This window comes from Phoxinus phoxinus (assembly GCF_949152265.1).
Source record: "Phoxinus phoxinus genome assembly, chromosome: 7".
Taxonomy (NCBI): Eukaryota; Metazoa; Chordata; class Actinopteri; order Cypriniformes; family Leuciscidae; genus Phoxinus; species Phoxinus phoxinus.
Window position 1 is genome coordinate 30,185,210 of NC_136882.1, and position 17,166 is coordinate 30,202,375.

At 38.2% G+C, this 17,166-nt stretch overlaps 1 protein-coding gene across 2 annotated transcripts in view; it reads left to right on the plus strand.

Moving 5' to 3' along the window:
* gli2a (GLI family zinc finger 2a) overlaps window positions 1-17,166 on the plus strand; it is a 76,643-nt gene that overhangs the window by 47,777 nt on the left and 11,700 nt on the right. The window contains exons 4-7 of one of the 2 annotated variants that reach the window (XM_079619861.1): window positions 3,278-3,480; window positions 6,003-6,179; window positions 16,175-16,376; window positions 16,493-16,691. In XM_079619861.1, the coding sequence (XP_079475987.1) occupies window positions 3,278-3,480; window positions 6,003-6,179; window positions 16,175-16,376; window positions 16,493-16,691 (781 nt within the window). Of the gene's footprint in view, window positions 1-3,277; window positions 3,481-5,999; window positions 6,180-16,174; window positions 16,377-16,492; window positions 16,692-17,166 lie in introns of both variants that reach the window. The other variant, XM_079619860.1, reaches the window with a different exon arrangement.

A 17,166-nucleotide genomic window follows, 5' to 3' on the forward strand; every position in this document is an offset into this window, starting at 1 on the left:
TGTTTACACTTGTTTATCCTGAATGGCCCTGGTATTAAAGGAGAACTCCTTTAGAATTTTTAGAATTTTAACATTGAGCTCAATTTTTAGTACATTTGGAGTGCTGTCAATACAGAGAACAACGACAAAAATCGGTGTTGCCTACAAGGTGGAAGTCCAAAGTAGTCGATTGTCGAGTTCACGCGCATAGGTTTAGTTACTATGATCACGCGCGTGAACTCGACAATCGACTACTTTGGACTTCCACCGAAAACAGGAACTAAATACAGGTATGTGCGCTGGCTGATATAACATAATTTTTATTCATATCTTTCACATCTACTGCAGTCAGATTCACTCGTGTTCACTCTGAAGGAATCACTCAACATGGCTGGGCACTTGTATGACACATCAGGATGATAAGAGAAATAAAAGCAGGTTTAAAACTTGCCCCATTCAAGTCAACAGGGTGCAAATTTTAAAAATAGGATAACACGGTGTAGGCAACACCGATTTTTGTCTTTGTTCTCTGTATTGACAGCACTCCAAATTTACTAAAAATTGAGCTCAATGTTAAAATTGACCGGAGTTCTCCTTTAATATGTGTTTTGGTCGATCAGATCACATTTGGACGACACTAAATACAGGTGTAAACGGGGTCTAAAATATTTTGAGCTTGTCCGTTTTGGGCTTGACCTCTGGAAACAGGGCCTATGATACTTTTAAAGTGTTTTTGGTAATTTTTTGCAACCTGACAGGCCATGGTCACCATTCACTTTCATTGTATGCAAAAGAGCAGGACTGAACTTTCTCCTTGGTTTGGAAAAACATGACAGTGAGTAGATGATGACAGAACTGTTACTTTAAAGATTTGGCACATAACTAAATGCATTTTGATGGAGGCAATCTGTAATCCTCTTCATTCACATGTCAAACAAATATAAACAACGCACACTTTCATAAAAGAAACATTCCCCTTTCATTCAGGCAAAGGCTTTTTTTCCTCCCCCATTGAGTATGGTCTAATTTTCCTCGATACAAAATGAATGTGTAGCTATAGTGGTAGCCTGCTTGCCATCAAATCCCCAGAAGAACTGACCATCCCCCCCATAATTTGCAGCCCGAGCGCAGAACACACCCTTGTGGAACGCAGGCTCTGATTCATACGCATGGTCATTTCCTCTCCCAGTGGAAAGTGAAGTAGTATGGGGACATAGACAGGTCTGCTTTATTTAACACTGTCTGACATTCCCTCTGTGTTCAAGAACGCTCCATTTAGGGACTCAACTGTAACCGAGCTCTCTCGAATACTTAATTCTGATTGGTCAAACACCGCATTAGCCAGTCAGAATCAGTTTGACATTAGGTTCAGATCATATAATTGGGTTTATTTTGCAATAATGACCAGCTGTTTTTTTTTTCTTTCATGACCTTCCTGTATCTCAAACAGTAGATCATGGCAGTATAGCAACGGCAAGGTCATGGGTTCACTTTGAATAAAATGCGTAAATGTAAATGTGGGACATCAGGTTCTGATCTTGCTCTCGTCCAAGTGTTTAACCACTGTATACTAATATGTCATTAAGGGAACCACACGGAAACATCTCTTCAAAGTCCTCTTGCTACTGAAGATCAGAGATGTGTGCTCTACTTTTGGAGACGTAAGAGTTACAGCTGCCTCCTGGCTGGTGTTCTTTGGACTGGCGTGATATACCTGCCAAGACGTGACACATTTATATCCTCACCTTGACCTGTGGGCTATCTGTGAACTTCTGCCCCATTATCTTGTTCTACACACCAGCCTCTTCAAACAGTGACTGAGAAATGGGGAGGGAGTATTAAGCAGTCTCATCATAACACTTCAGGCGTGTGTCTTCAGAGGCATCAATCCCACACAAACATTACAACCAACCATGTACTACAGCTCTCTCAGTTTCGACTTGTTCAAAACCTCAGGCGTAAAGGGAGGAGTAGCTTGTCTATGTTTAGGAGTTGTGGAAAAAAATATGACCAGTTTGACAGTAAAGGTCTGAAGCCCAAACCCAAGGTCTGAAGCCCAATACCCTTTTTGACCCAATTGGTGCTTTCAGATGTTACATCTGGACCTGGAGCATTTTTGAAGCCCAAAGTGGGCTGAGCCGGCCGTCGCTCCCGGATAATCGAAAATGGCCAAAAAGGCAGGATTAGCTGAGGTGACGTGATGGCAAACAGACAGCAGACAAATGGCTGGTAGTGACAACAGCGCAATCCACCTGTCACTCAAGTGGCCATGGCCTTAATTATGCATAACTTTAAGGCTTAATATAATTTAAACAGGTGAGTTATAAAAAAAATAAAATCACCCCCTCACAGTTGTCATGAAAGGCAAAATTAGCTATATAAACCAAAACCCCTGTTTGTACCAGACTGCATACTGTAAACTTTTTTTTTTCTGCTTTTAAGTTGTGCATATTAACATGGGGGTCTTGGGGATTGACCTTCTTTTGGAGTCTCTTGTGGCCAGTCAATGAATTGAAGTTTAAGTCACTTCCGTGTAGGATTCAAGAGAGACATCGGAAGGTTGCCGCTTGGTATATACATATGTTTTTTTAATATATATATATTTATATATATATATATATTTTTTTAATCTCGAAACATTATTATAACATTAAAACAATAAAAACAACAATTTGCCGATAAGAAAAATAAACTTAGTTAGATCAGCTCTATAATTAAAGATATGTTTTCTGGGGGGGAAAATCGGAATATTTATAATTTTGCTTCTCAGGTAAACTTTTGAGAATGTTTAGACATTTTGAATGGAAGACAAGACAAAGTTTTAAAGTCTAGATTGTCGAATCGCACGGTTTATGAACCATTTTATTACTTTACTTTACTTTAATATGCAACATATTTCAAAGTGAAAAAATCTTGGATGAAATTTAATTGTATCCATCAGAAATTTGTTGAATTGTGAAAAGTGAACGTTACATACCAGATGGGAGCCAGATGGATTTGTGATGTCATCAAAAAGGAAAGTGAATGAATCGTGCAACATACAAACAGGAATATGCATTAAGGAAGTAAATGGTAATTTCCTGATGAGTTCCGAGTTTGTTTTAAGTGAAATAATTAAGGTCCGTCACTGACACAGTGATAAAGATAGGGATTGTAAAAAGTATTTTTACGTGACCTAAAGACATGGATTTGCACAGAGGTTTCCTAATTACGCTACACTTAACCACTTAAACTATGTGGCAGCCTGTCTTTGTGTAAGAAACTAATTGCGGTCGTCTTTTTCTTTGTCTTTTGCTAGACCTCATGGATTAGCTGGCAGTCCAGTTATCTCTGATATCTCTCTCATCCGACTATCGCCTCACGCTGCAACTACCGGAGAATCCCCCTTCAACCCACCACACCCGTATGTCAACCCACACATGGAGCACTACCTGCGGTCAGTCCACAGCAGCCCCACTCTCTCCATGATCTCCGCAGCACGAGGACTGAGCCCTGCTGACGGTGAGTGTCATTGTTCTCCATGTACCAGTGTCCGGTTGTCGCTGACAAATACACTACCGTTCTGTAAGAAATGAATACGTTTGTTCAGCAAGGACACTTTAAATTGATAAAAAGAGACATAGATTTGTATAGTGTTACTATTCCACATAAATGCTGCTCTTTTGAACTTACTATTCATCAAAAAATATTTTTTATGATTTTTATTTATTTATTCATAGCTTACACAAAAATATTAGGCAGCACAACTGTTTTCAACATTGATAATAATAACGAATGTTTCTTGAGCAGCAAATCATCATATTAGAATGATTTCTGAAGGACAATGTGACACTGAAGACTGAAGTAATGAAATTTAGCTTTGACGTCACAGGAATAAGTTACATATTAAAATAGTAAACCGTTCTTTTAAATTGCAATATTTCACAATATTACTGTTTTAATTTTTTTTAAATGCAGCCTTGTTATGTTTAGCATAAGAGATTTATTTCAAAAACCTTTAAACCTCTTTCCAACCCCAAACTTTTGAACAGTACTGTAAGGTCAGCTGTAAATTCAAATTTTAATTTACTCACCCTCATATATTTCTATATTCATATGACTTACTTTCTTTTGTTAAAAACAAAAAGAGATGTTTAGCAAAATGTTCACATTGCTTGTTTCTGTACAATGGAAGTGAATTGTGACCAAGCTTCAAAAATGAACAAAAACCACCATAATAGTAATGTTATTCGTGTGCTGTAATTCAAGTAGTCTGAAACAATATGATAATATTGTGTGAGGAAAGATGGTAATTAAGCACTTTTACATTAGTTTTATTGTGATTTTTTATGTTTTGTGCACTTGACAGCCCCTGGGAAATGTGTGTGCGTGCGTGTGTGTGTGTTTTGTTTGGTACATTACTGTAGACCTGCTCTTACATGGCATATAACCCTGAATATACAAATAGATAATATTGAGAAAGAAACCATTTCCCAGACATTATCTCCCTTGCCAAAAAGCATGGTCCTCTCACTCAGCCCTGTTACTATAACAGGTTGGGACGAGCACCCCGAACCAGAGATAAGTCACCAAGCACATCCTCCTTCCAGTAATGGCTCTGCTTTCACACTTAAATAAGCAATGTGGAAAAGATTGTGTTGGTGATTAAATGGTGGCAGAGATAATTGGAGGAGTTGAGCTTGAATGAATCCAAATAAAACCTAAAAATCCTTCTTTTTTTGTCTCATATACACAGTGTTCCCAACAGTTCACCTACACTTTAAAAGGTCTCACATATAAGAATGACAGGTGATTAATTCAATGATTTGCATAAAATACCACGCTAATATAGTCTTTTTTTTAGCTCTACATCCATTGTGTCCGCACATTATACAGTCAACTAACTTTGTGACAGAGCTCCAGTCTTGCAGAAGTCAATCACGTTCTCTGTTTAACAGACGGTCCTTAAAGAATTGCTGATTAAGATCACTGAAGATGTCCCAAGCCCCAGAGCAGTGTTCTGACTGCTGATCTGCACTCATTGGTCCACTGCCTCAGGGCTTTTTTAGCCTCAGCCTCTGCTGCACCCCTCCTCACACCGTTTCTGAGCCCCTCTAGGGACGCAGTTATACGATCCGGCGAGCGTGGAGAAAATAAACGGCCTTGTTCTGCCATGAATCCAGCACAAACACACGCCTGTTCTTTTTTAACCTCGCTGGGGCCTAATTGTTCCTGATAGAGCTGTTATGGTATGAATGGCCAAGCAAGCAAGAATGGGGTGGAACCCTCCCCCCCCCCCATCCTGAGCGTCCCATAACTTAAGCAGCATGGGCGTGAATTGGTGTTATTTCTTCGTCGTAGGCGAGTGTTACGGAAATAACGTAGGAGGCACTAATGGTTATCTGACCTCAGCAGACAGAAAAATAAATATATCACTTGCATGTATTGCCTTTGACACCTTTAGATTAGCGTTTACTAGGTGCAGGTGTTAAAGTTTAGGCAAGGGGCTTAAGGGGAAGGGGAGAGCAAAGTAAGCTGTGCCACTTTTTACTTTTAGGCATATTTGAAGATGTCTACTATAAACTATATATTAAATAGAAAACCGTTATTTTAAATTGCAGTTTTTACTGTATTTTTGATCAATTGAATACAGAAGATTTTTAACTTTCAATGTTATTAAACGGTTCATTACTCAGCATTTGTAATATTTAATATTTGAAGGCAAAGCTTACAATCAATATTAGTTAAGCCCCTGGCACAACTTACCCCAAATCATCTGATACACAAAATGCTTCATTGAATAATTTATGGCTAGATGATTTACATGTTTTGTTTTTAGAATTAAAAACTGGTAAGCATTTTTTGACTAAAAATCCAAAAATGTTTACAACTTTTTATGTACATCTCTCATTAGGAGTGGTATACTGTATTTACAAACTGTATAAGGTCATGTGACAAACATTGTGCTGGGGACTATACATCCAACCCCACTTTTCTCCACCTATGTGTTTGTGTGACTCCTAAACTCTTCTCTGTCTTAGCAGTGACCCATGAACACCTGAAGGAGCGGAGCTTGTTTGGCCTGCCCCCTCCCCCCCCTGGGGCCAACCCCTCAGAGTACTATCACCTCATCACCAGTCACCGCAGCCCTTACGGAGACCTGCTCATGCAGACGGGGGCCGCGGCTGCTCATCTCCCTGACTACATGAGCCCAGTGGACAGTGAGTTATTCTCCACGAGTGCAGCACGAACCAATATACTACATTCATACTATCACCTTAAAGGGGTGGTTGATTTCATTTTTCTAACTTTAGTTAGTGTGTAATGTTGCTGTTTGAGCATAAACAACGTCTGCAAAGTTACGAAGCTCAAAGTTCAAAGCAAAGGATGATATCTTCTTTTAAAAAATAGCTTTTTAAGGATTACAACAAACGGCTGGTTCGCATCATGAACCCTAAAATTTACATAAACCCCGCCCCTGGGAACAGGATATATAGATTATAATGACAGAATATGCTAATCAATGACTAGAAGTTAACTACACATAAGCTACATAAATTCATCAACTAACCATTCAGAAATGTTGTCTACATGTTGTCACTTCTTCTTGAGTCTCTCCATCTTTTTCTGACTCCGTTTTGAACATAAAAGGCAAAAAAAAAAATGTTTTATTTTCAGTGCATGTCTGTGTGAGATAATTGTAGCTGCTAACACACCAGCTCTTGAAGCTCCGCCCTCTGTGCCAGGAGCAGCAGCTCATTTGCATTTAAAGCGACACACACAAAAACAGTGCATTTTTGCTCACCCTCAAAAAGTAACTATTTGAACATGCTATATAAAAATATCTGTTAGATTGGCCTTGTCAGATTTCATCTGATTAGCAGTCATCAGTTTACATTAATTCAACTAATTAATGCGAGGCTTATTCCAATTACTATTATAGCGACCCTGTGTTAGGGTAGCCAGAAGTGTTTCCAGTAACATACTTTTGTTGAATATTTTGTGGGCTTTAAATCAATCCGATTACCAACTCATGCATCTTTAACTGCATGTCGCCATATAAACAGCATGTTTTTACACTGTAAATGATATTCTAATATTTTAACAATTAAAATAAGGAAAAACTGCTATTGCAGTTTTATAAGATAAACAAAAAGGTAATTTGGCTCCTAAAAGTAAAAATTTATGAGCCACTGTCTCCCAAAGGGCTCTGGGTTTTTTTGTTTGTTTGTTTTTTAGACCCCTGCTTCTCCAAGAGTGTAAACACTGTGGCTTTGTGGTGCTTTCACAATATTGTTCTGTAGGTTTAAATGGGCCGACATGTCAATTTCTGTTGACTTGCTGTATATCAAGCAGGACAAACAGGGGGAGTATGGAAAACCTGTTTGGAGATAATCTTTATTTCCCCAATTCTGTTTAATGCCACTATTAGCGCTGAAACTTTAGACATTTTCAACAATGTTCATTAATAAAAACTATATGGACATTTAAAAAATGACAAAAACACACAACAAAATTATTTTGTTGTGTGTTTTTGTCATTTTTTAAATGTCTATATAGTTTTTATTAATACATTTTTATTTATTTACTTTTTAGATTTATAAAGTTTTATTTTAATACTTCAAGTTAGACTAAAAAAAAATAGAAAAAAAATTGCCTTGGCAATTAGCTGATATAAAATATGTTTAAATTTTTTTTTATATTTTATTTCATTTAATTGATTTTATTTTAAATAAAAAACAAAAAAAATTAATGGTTTTAGGTTTAGTTAACGATAATAACTCTGCCCAGTATGAATAGCTAACTAATTTGCTACACTCTGCAAAAATGTTTTTTTTTTTTTTAATAATAGATTAGAAGCTTTCCACATCAAAGAATAAGTCTTTCGATCTTCACCTGTGTATAAAACATGACTCACGTGGCAATCGGCTGTAAAAATGAGCCATCTCAACAATTTACGAGGCGTTTCTGTTACGGCCTCTAATTCAGATTGGGCTGCAGGTGTGATGTGTTATTATAAGTAACATTCGACTTCCCTCCAACCTCACCTTAAAAGGGAAATGCAGTGTTTGGAGGAGACTTTTTTTTGTAGCTGTGGCTGTAATGCCAGGTCTTTCATCTCTGCTCTTTGTTTTCAAGGATGTGTAATGGCAGCTATGTACCCCCTTCTGCTTCTTTGTAATGTGATCCAATTAGTCATGTAATGTACGGGTGTATGTTCTTGATCTTGTAAGGTACTGATTACTCCTGGCTCAATAATGTACCATTGTTAAAAGATGCCCAGAGGATCACGATTGCATGTCGTTGCGTAATCTTTAGGGGTGAACCAGGGCGAGTAGGTTGCAGGTCTCACGGTGCCAAGCAGGTTTTCGGCTCTCATCCAAAGTTTAGGGGAGAAATACAGTGTTGTGAATGGGTAACTCTGTGAGAGAGGATGAGGGGGAAGTCAGTGTAGGGTGTCTGCTCAGGAAACTTGCGATTGTAAATAATCAAGCTGGCACGCACTCTTGCCTTGATCCAGTCCAGCCACCCACAGTAACTCTTAGTGCCACAAATCCACATTTTTTCAAGTTTTCAATAATTTATATCAACGTACGTTTATTTTATTTCAAGTAACAAAAATGTGTTTTTATGGTTTTAATTTATTTTAGTTTACTGTAATTACCCTGGCCAGTACAAATAGCTAATTTGAAAGTAATCAGGCTGGCACTCACTCTTGCTATGATCCAGTCCAGCCACACACAGTAACTCTTAAGGCCCCAATATACTACAAGTGAAATCAAAGAGCAAACTGGTGTGACGGCCAAAGTGAAGTTAGTTTGGAGTTTGTTTTTTGGAGTTTAAAACAGCTTCCCAAAGTGAATTTTATGGAAAAGTTTGCTCTGGCTGATGAACACCTTCAAGCTACCATTGGTCCGTGCTTATTACGTAATAGTTGGGTGTAATACGCAGGTAAAAACATGAACACACTGGAGAGCTGCTTTATAGTAGAAACTGAAATTGAAATTCAAACTGAAAGTGACACTAGTCGCGTTGTATTACAAATTTGCTTCTTCTAAATATCGATACAAAACTATTGCGAAATGACGGCGTTTCCATTAACCGATGTTATGCGACTAAAGTGTCCTTTTTTCCTCTCGCGATAAGTCATTTAAAAAATCATGGCAACGGACGTTGGTAGATTTATATATCACAGCCACCGTGCGAGACATTGTTATTATTATTAACGGAAGGAGACGTAGGCGTGTTATTGAAGCATTAATGGCAAGGAAGAACCCTTATACTGTGAGCGGCACATATGGTGTTTCTCACTCATTTGTCATTTCTGCTCCGATGTCTTGATTGTGGCATTTCTTTGAGGTTTAGAAACCAGTATTCCTGTAATTATTTTGTCTTTTATGAATTTAATAAAGAACTCCGTCTTGTATTCTGTCCAAACACACCGTGTCAGCTACGTCAGGTTACTGTAAATGCGCACAAACTGTTTCCATTGCAGTTTTGCTAAATATTTCTTTTTCGAATTGCCTGAAAAACCACCTCATATGAGCGTAAAAACTTTTTTGCGATAAATGGGTTTTTTTGCGAAATTGACGTGTTTCCGTTGAGTGTATTTTCAATTCGCAATTTTTAATTTGCGCAATTTGAAGGGTAATGGAAACACGGCTAATGACACTGTTTTTTTTCATGTTTAATACTGTAAAGCTGCTTGATTTGAAGCAATCTATTGTATAAAGTGCTTCATAATTAAACGTGACGTGACTTGACTAGAGTGCCGAATTGCAGAGCTCGTGCAAACATATCCACATCGCCATGATCGGATGCTTTCTTAACTGCTGTTTTCTCACTATTGTCATTTTTTTTTTTTATTGGAACACATCTTTACATATTCATTTAAACACTACTCCAAACAGTGTGGTATTTTGAACTTATTTTTACCTCGAAGCGAAGAACAAAAAAGAACTACGAATATATTGGGGCCATTGTGCCACAAATCCACGGTTTTCCTTCAGTTTACTTTTATTTTATTGCATGTAACATAAATGTTTTTAGTTTTAGCTAATGATAATAACCTAGACAAGTACAAATAGCTAACTAATTTACTGCACTTAGCGAAAATTAGTGTAAAAAAGCTTTCCACGTCAAAAAAAATTTGTCTTTCAATCTTCACCTGTGTATAGAACAGTCCAGCCACCCACAGTAACTTTTAGTGCCACGCACCCGCTCACATCACATTCCCCAATTACTTCCAATCACAAGTCAAACACGGACCTTTCGTTTTTATGACTGTAATGAGTCGGTCAAGAGAGTACCTGCATCTCTGACTGCTAACGCTGGCCGCCGCAGAGCTGACTGCCCACAGTTTGTTTAGTGAGGCTTGTTAGCTCAACACATCATGGGGCTTTCCCCTTCCCGGCTTGTGTCTTTGGGCTTCTCGTCCGCCTGGCTTGATGTGGTCTCACTCTGGGCACTCAGGTGTTCACGGCTCTCCACACCAACCCACAGACACAGGGCTTTCATTGATGGCCGATGTCAGCTCATGGCGTGGTGGCATAAAGCAAGCCCTTCAGTAGAGCAAAGTCCTGATAAATATGCATTGCAGAGCCTAGCGTTTGTCTTGGAATGGTGTGCAGATAAAATTTGTGTGTGTATTTAAAAATCAATTTACGTTCTAATAAATTCAGCAGACCCACCACTAGAGTGAGTGTTCAGCATGCACAAAGTGGCCCTCTTGTTTTTCCCTTCATGATTCCCATTTGCCCATCAGCTGACTTGGAGAGAGAATGTTCGGGTTTTCCTGTAAATGGTGATCGTTGTTGTAAAAAATGAAAACTGTGCACATGGAAAATCTGTCCAGCTTGTCATTTAGAGCCAACATGTGCAGCACTGTAAATTTATTTGGACATTCGGCAGTTTTACACGCACCACTGGGTCAAACCAAGACACTAACTGGAGTCATGCGGCATTGAATAGGTTGTTATAGACTTCACTGTAAGGCAAAATAAGCATTTTGACATTTCATATAGCTGTAAACCTCACTGTAAAGCTGTATTTTCTACAAACTCCACTTTGGATAAATCCACCTATAAGACACCATTACAATACATGATGAGTTGAAAAACTAAAATGCTATATTTGTGACTATATATACTTGTGATCGATATATATACATATAGTTAAATATAATATTTATAAAACCTTTATATTTATAATTGTTTTATAAATATTAGATTTCATTATTGATTTTAACTATTTTGCTTCTTTCTTTCTTTTTGCCAAGCAAATTGAAATAAATATATACTCTATTGTAGTGAATTTTGCTATTTTTTCACTCATGGAGTGGCTCACATGCCTTTGGTGCCGAGAGTAGTATTTAAAACAAATCTCTCGTCTTTAAATATGATTAGTATGTAACCCCACATCAGTCATCCATGACTTATAAAGGTAAGAGTAAACTCTTAAGACGCAAGAATGATGGATCATCACCCCCCTCTTGAATTTAAACCCAAAAAGCTTTGAATACATGTAGCTCACTCCTGCAGATCACTTTCCTCCTGCCAACGATGTGAATGCCAAACGCATTTGCCCCAACAGGCCCCAAAATAACAAATAGAGGAAAACAATGAAAGGAGTCGGCGTCGGCTATGAGTGCACGTCTTGCTGAAACGCTCCATTGCTGAGCCAAGTGCATGTGCATGCCAATGCCGTGCACTTTACATGTTAATTATGGTCTGCGTCTGACAGGGCGACACGCCGATTGAAAGCACAGTCGCCACTAAAAACAACACAGCCGCATTTCCCCATCACACCCAGACGGGTTTTTTACTCAATGGGCACGTTCCTTAGGCCCTTTTTCTGTACTTTCAGTGAATCTATTGCGCATGCAATGTTATGAGAAGTCTCAGTCAATGCTTCTCAATGGGTGAGATGGGAAATGCTGGCCTTACGCCCTCTGGATGGATGAAAGTGAATAAATAAATCACCACAGCCTCCGGCTCACAGCCTGATGCCCAAAACAGCAGGATAATAGGTTGAACAGACCTCTGTTTTATCGATGGCTCAATTCAGCTCTGCTTCTTAACTCTACGTTGAAGTGAAGGGGTTTGCAGCCTCTAATTGAGTTGCTTACACAGGAATGCTTCAAGATTATGAATGGAAAGAGGGGGGAAACAAGTGCTGAACTCATTTGTATGGCATAGCCAGAGGGAACGGTTTAAGGTCCCGTGATAATAGCTACTGCCAAAGCAAATGTCTGCTGTCCGGCTACAGGCAGGACTCTGGTGTTTTGGAACGGAGGTTTTTGGGTGTATAGGAAGGGAGTCTTGTCACCACTGCAGCTCAGTCCAACATACTCACACACATATGCCTGCACAACAGACTAACACAAGACGCTCCTATTTTGCACTTCAACATTTATTTATTTTTTCAATTGCAATACACTCGTTCAAAAGTTGTTGTTTTTTCCCTGAAAAGATGTACTGTATATTTATCGCGGTTTCCACAAAAGTATTAAACAACACAACTGTTTTCTAGATTAATAATGATAACAAATGTTTCTTGAGCACTGAGAAATCTGCATATTGGAAAGATTTCATGTGACTGAAAACTGAAGTAATTTCTGCTAAAAATTCAGCTTTGCCATTACAGGAATAAATTAAATTTTAAAATATAATACAATAAAAACAGTTATTTTAAATTGTAAACAATAATTCTGTTTTTACAGTTTTTTTATCAAATAAATGCAGATTTGGAGTTCTTTCAACAACAAAAAAATCTGTACTGATTGCATAATTTACTTTATTTATTTACTAGTTTCGTTTTTATATTCAAGTATTTACAGTATGATTATTCGATTAGTTGATTTTTATTATTTGCATGATAGATTGTCATTGATCCTCGAAAGGAAATTAAAGCAGAGAAGGAACATAGGAATAACACATTCCAAATAAATTTTTCTGGCATCCCAATAAAAACATCAGAGCAGATGCCTAATATAATTGCCTCTTTTGTATACGCGCAGAGAGCGCCTGTAATTATAAAGCTATATATCAGGCCAGATCCTCAATTAGAAGCACCTCCTCCTACCCACCATTCCCCATCCCACAGGGTCGACAGGACTGCCTGAGCCAGCCTCTGCCACCACCGCCTCACAGCACTGCACATCTGGTTTAGCTCTCTCCCAGGAACCTGTGCACCCCTAAATTAGAGACACTGCCTATAAAAACAGACCATTGCAGAGTGTGTGGGACTCGTCAGCTGAGGGCAGGCCAGACGCTGCTACCCCCTGCTGTTCTCTTCACTCTGTGGGCAGCGGCCTGCTAAGTGCTGCCACACGCCGTCCCATCAACGTGGCAGTGGCACAGCAAACTGGAAAAGTTCTTAGACAGAATCTATTAGGGGTTTTAGGAATATTTTTTAGGGGGGGGGGGGGGGGGGGGGGGGTTGGAATAATTAAATCGAGAGACGTTCTTGAATTTTTTTTTATATATATATATTTTTTATATATATAACTAATGAAAAACTCATTTTAAATTTCTTGTTTTTGTCATTCTGTGGTTCCCCGTCTGACCACAGACTCGCAAACTATTGCTGCTCCTCTCTAACCAAAGCCAACCTCCCAATCTTAAAAACACTGAATGAAATGACACATTTATTTGTTCTTGCTAAGATGGAATTTTAAAAAAATTATCAAAAATACTTGCCTCTAGCTGTGCGATTTAATCGTAATTGATTTTTGATTCTGACTTCCAAGTTCCAACGATTACGAAAACTGATGATAATCGAGATAAAACGATTATTGTGCCACTGCCGCCTTCCGTCAAGCGCACATTCCTTTCCTTGACAGTGGTGCGCTTTTGTTCCTCCGAAAAAGCCCAAACTTAACATCTAAATCAGATGTTAACATTATAACATGAAACATGCAGTCTATTGTTGCTAAACTGCAGGACGCATTTGATATTAAACTATGTTATTAAAAGCGCATCCGATAAGCCACAAAAGAAACACTGTTACCGGGCAGCTTTCTGTGCATTCGCTCCGAGTCTGAGCTAAACACGAATCAGCAAATGTACGTCGGATACCCACCTAAACAAGTACACACAAAAATGTCAAAATGCCTTTTTGGAGAGTTTTCATGTAAACACTGGGTTTTGTCTGATGTAAACGTACACGGTTAAAAAAAGAAAACACTTGTGTAACAGTACTGTATATTGGATCCGTGCATTAGCTCTTAAAGTGACAGCAGCCTAATAAACCTGCTGCAGTCGGTCATTAATAAAGCAATAAGCCCCGCGAAGCCGTGTTTTACAGTGGATTTAGAACAGCTAAGGGGCGTTGTTAGGCACGACATGGAGCGGAGTTAAATCTTAGTAAAGTAAAACGGTTACTCCATAAAAATATTTATTTTATTCATAAAATAAACACCAGCAACAAAAAATATAACACAATCATGTATTCCTCCGCCAAGCAATGTAGTTCCAAACTGGTTGCTAAACAACACATGCAGCAACAAAGAATCACAAACGGCATATGCGCAGTAATACTAATGTAATGCGGTAACAGGTGTGTGTTTGTTGAGTAATTTACAACGGCTTTGAACACGGCTCAACCAATCAGAATCAAGGACTGGAACTATCCGTTTTATAATGATAATCAAACAACAAATGTCAAAGGAAAATCACTCACTGATCTTGACTGAATAACTTATGTAGCTTTAATAAGGATTCATCTATATTTTATATTTAATTTAATTTTTAATAAGACTTTGCAGTGTTGTTTTACAATTGATTATTACTTTTTTTTGGCTATTTACTTTTTTAGTTAGTACATCTTCCTGAAAAACTTAAACTGTTTATTGAATTTGTATTTTCGTTCTGTTGTATTTATTTGTCCATTTTGTTTGTACCGGTAATTAGTTTTTGTTTTATTGTATTGCTGACTGTTAATTTGTCATATGTAATTGTTTTGAGGACCATTTTCTTACATTACTTTTTGCTGAAGTATCTATAATTGTGAAATTTCGCTAATATATAAAAATGATTACATTTCCGTTTGATGTAATGGTGCAGAATGACTCACTTTACCTTTAAATGAAGCATTGAGGAATCAAATGTCAAAATCTCATTATTTTATATTTAGCATAACAACCTATAATAGTTGCTGTTTGCAGTGCACATCAAAACTGTTGCTTAAAGAATGGCAGGGGAGTAATTAACTGGTTGGAGGCTGTGGATTTGTGAGAGTTTGACAGGCGTCTGTTTGAAATGTCAGTTGAAGGTTTTTTGTGAGGTGCTCATGTTTGTGTGTAGTTTAATGGACCCATTACATGTTTCCTGTTGTAGCACCTTTGCTGATGCCCCCCTGGAGGGCAAAAAAGCCTCCATGCCCGACTGCTGTTCTCTGTCCGCTTACACCAGTGCTTAATGCACAGCACCTGTTTACTACAGTTCAGAGCACATGCATAGAAACATGGCCTTTAAGTCAACACTCACTCAGCAATTGGAATGCAAATGGAAATGCAAATTATACAGTGTTTACATTTTGTGGAAGGGTACTTTTGTCATTTTCAACTCTTTTTTCCCCCCTTATAATTATCAAGTGTGAATGTGGATATGATTGTTGCATAACTTTTGACATCAGCATTTGCAGCTTCATAAAAAAAAAAAAAAATTGGAAATGTTTTTTAAAGAAATTAATACATTTATTCAGTAAGGGAGACTGTAAAGTACAGTAAATACTGTCATTTTAAATACTGTAAGTGCTTTTTAAATAAATATGTTTTGTATTATTATTATTGTAATAATACTTCACAATAGTAAAATAAATAAATGCTTACTCTTACCAACCCATCAACTTTGTATGGAATTGTAAACAAAAATAACTTTGCTATTTTTTTGAAGATGATTAACATAGACAGATGTATATATATTCTTGGAGATAATCATCAACGGAAAGGCACTCCTAAAGAATCTTACTCAAATCTCCTCTAAGTTAAACATTATTTGCTTGTTTGCCTAATTTTACTCTCTGATCAATGTTGTTTAGTAGCATCTGTTTGGCATTCTGCTGAACAACCTCATTGGGTGAGATTGGTATGATTAGGCTGTTAAATTGTTCATAGTGAGTTGTTTGCAAGCCAACATAGGAGTGATTCTGGAGATAAAGAGAATTGAACGGATCTCTTTAAGGTGAGAGTGAAAAAAGTGTCTTTTCTCTCCAGTGTCCCGTTTCCCCAGTCCCAGACTGACGCCGAGGGTGAGCAGGAAGCGAGCGCTGTCCATCTCTCCAGTCTCGGATGCCAGCATCGACCTGCAGACCATGATCCGCACCTCGCCCAACTCTCTGGTGGCCTACATCAATAACTCCCGCTCCAGCTCGGCTGCCAGCAGCTCTTACGGCCACCTCTCCGTCGGGGCCATCAGGTACAGGAATGACCATTCTCCCATCTGTGTTGATTTCTCCTTGTAAATGTTTTTGCAGGTTGCCCATTGTTTGAACTCACACTAAATGCGACTATTTCCTTTTTCTCACATCTCAGTCCGTCCTTCACATTCCCACATCCTATCACACCAGTTGCATACCACCAGCTGCTGTCCCAACAGAGAAGTCTGAATGCATTTGGACACACTCCCCCCCTCCTACAGCCTTCTCCTTCCCTCAGCTCCAGGCAGCAGACGCTGGTGGCAGCTGCTGCACTGACCAACAACAGCGCCGACACCAACACAGAGTCCAGCCAGGTGATTTTACAGAGGTTTCCGTGCGTGTTTTCAGGGTTCTTGACTTGAGAAACCTGGAAAATTCATGTTTATAATATGCACTACTATTCAAAAGTTTGGGGTCAGTACGTTTATTTTTTGTTTTTTGAAAGAAAGAAATACTTTTGTTTTAGCAAGGAAGCATTAAATTGATTAAAAGTTACCGTAATCCTGAAAAAAATTAATCACGGTTTACACAAAAATGTTAAGCAGCAAGACTGTTCAACATTTGGTAATAATAATAAATGTTTCTTGAGCAGCAAATCATATTAGAATGGTTTTTGAAGGATCATGTTACTGAAGACATTTAGCTTTCCCATCACAGGAATTAATTACATTTTAAAATAGATTTAAATTGTAATATTTCCCAATATTGCTGTTTTGACAATTTTTTATCAAATAAATGCCACCTTCGTGAGCATAAGAGAATATTTTTAAAAATCTGACTGACCCCAAA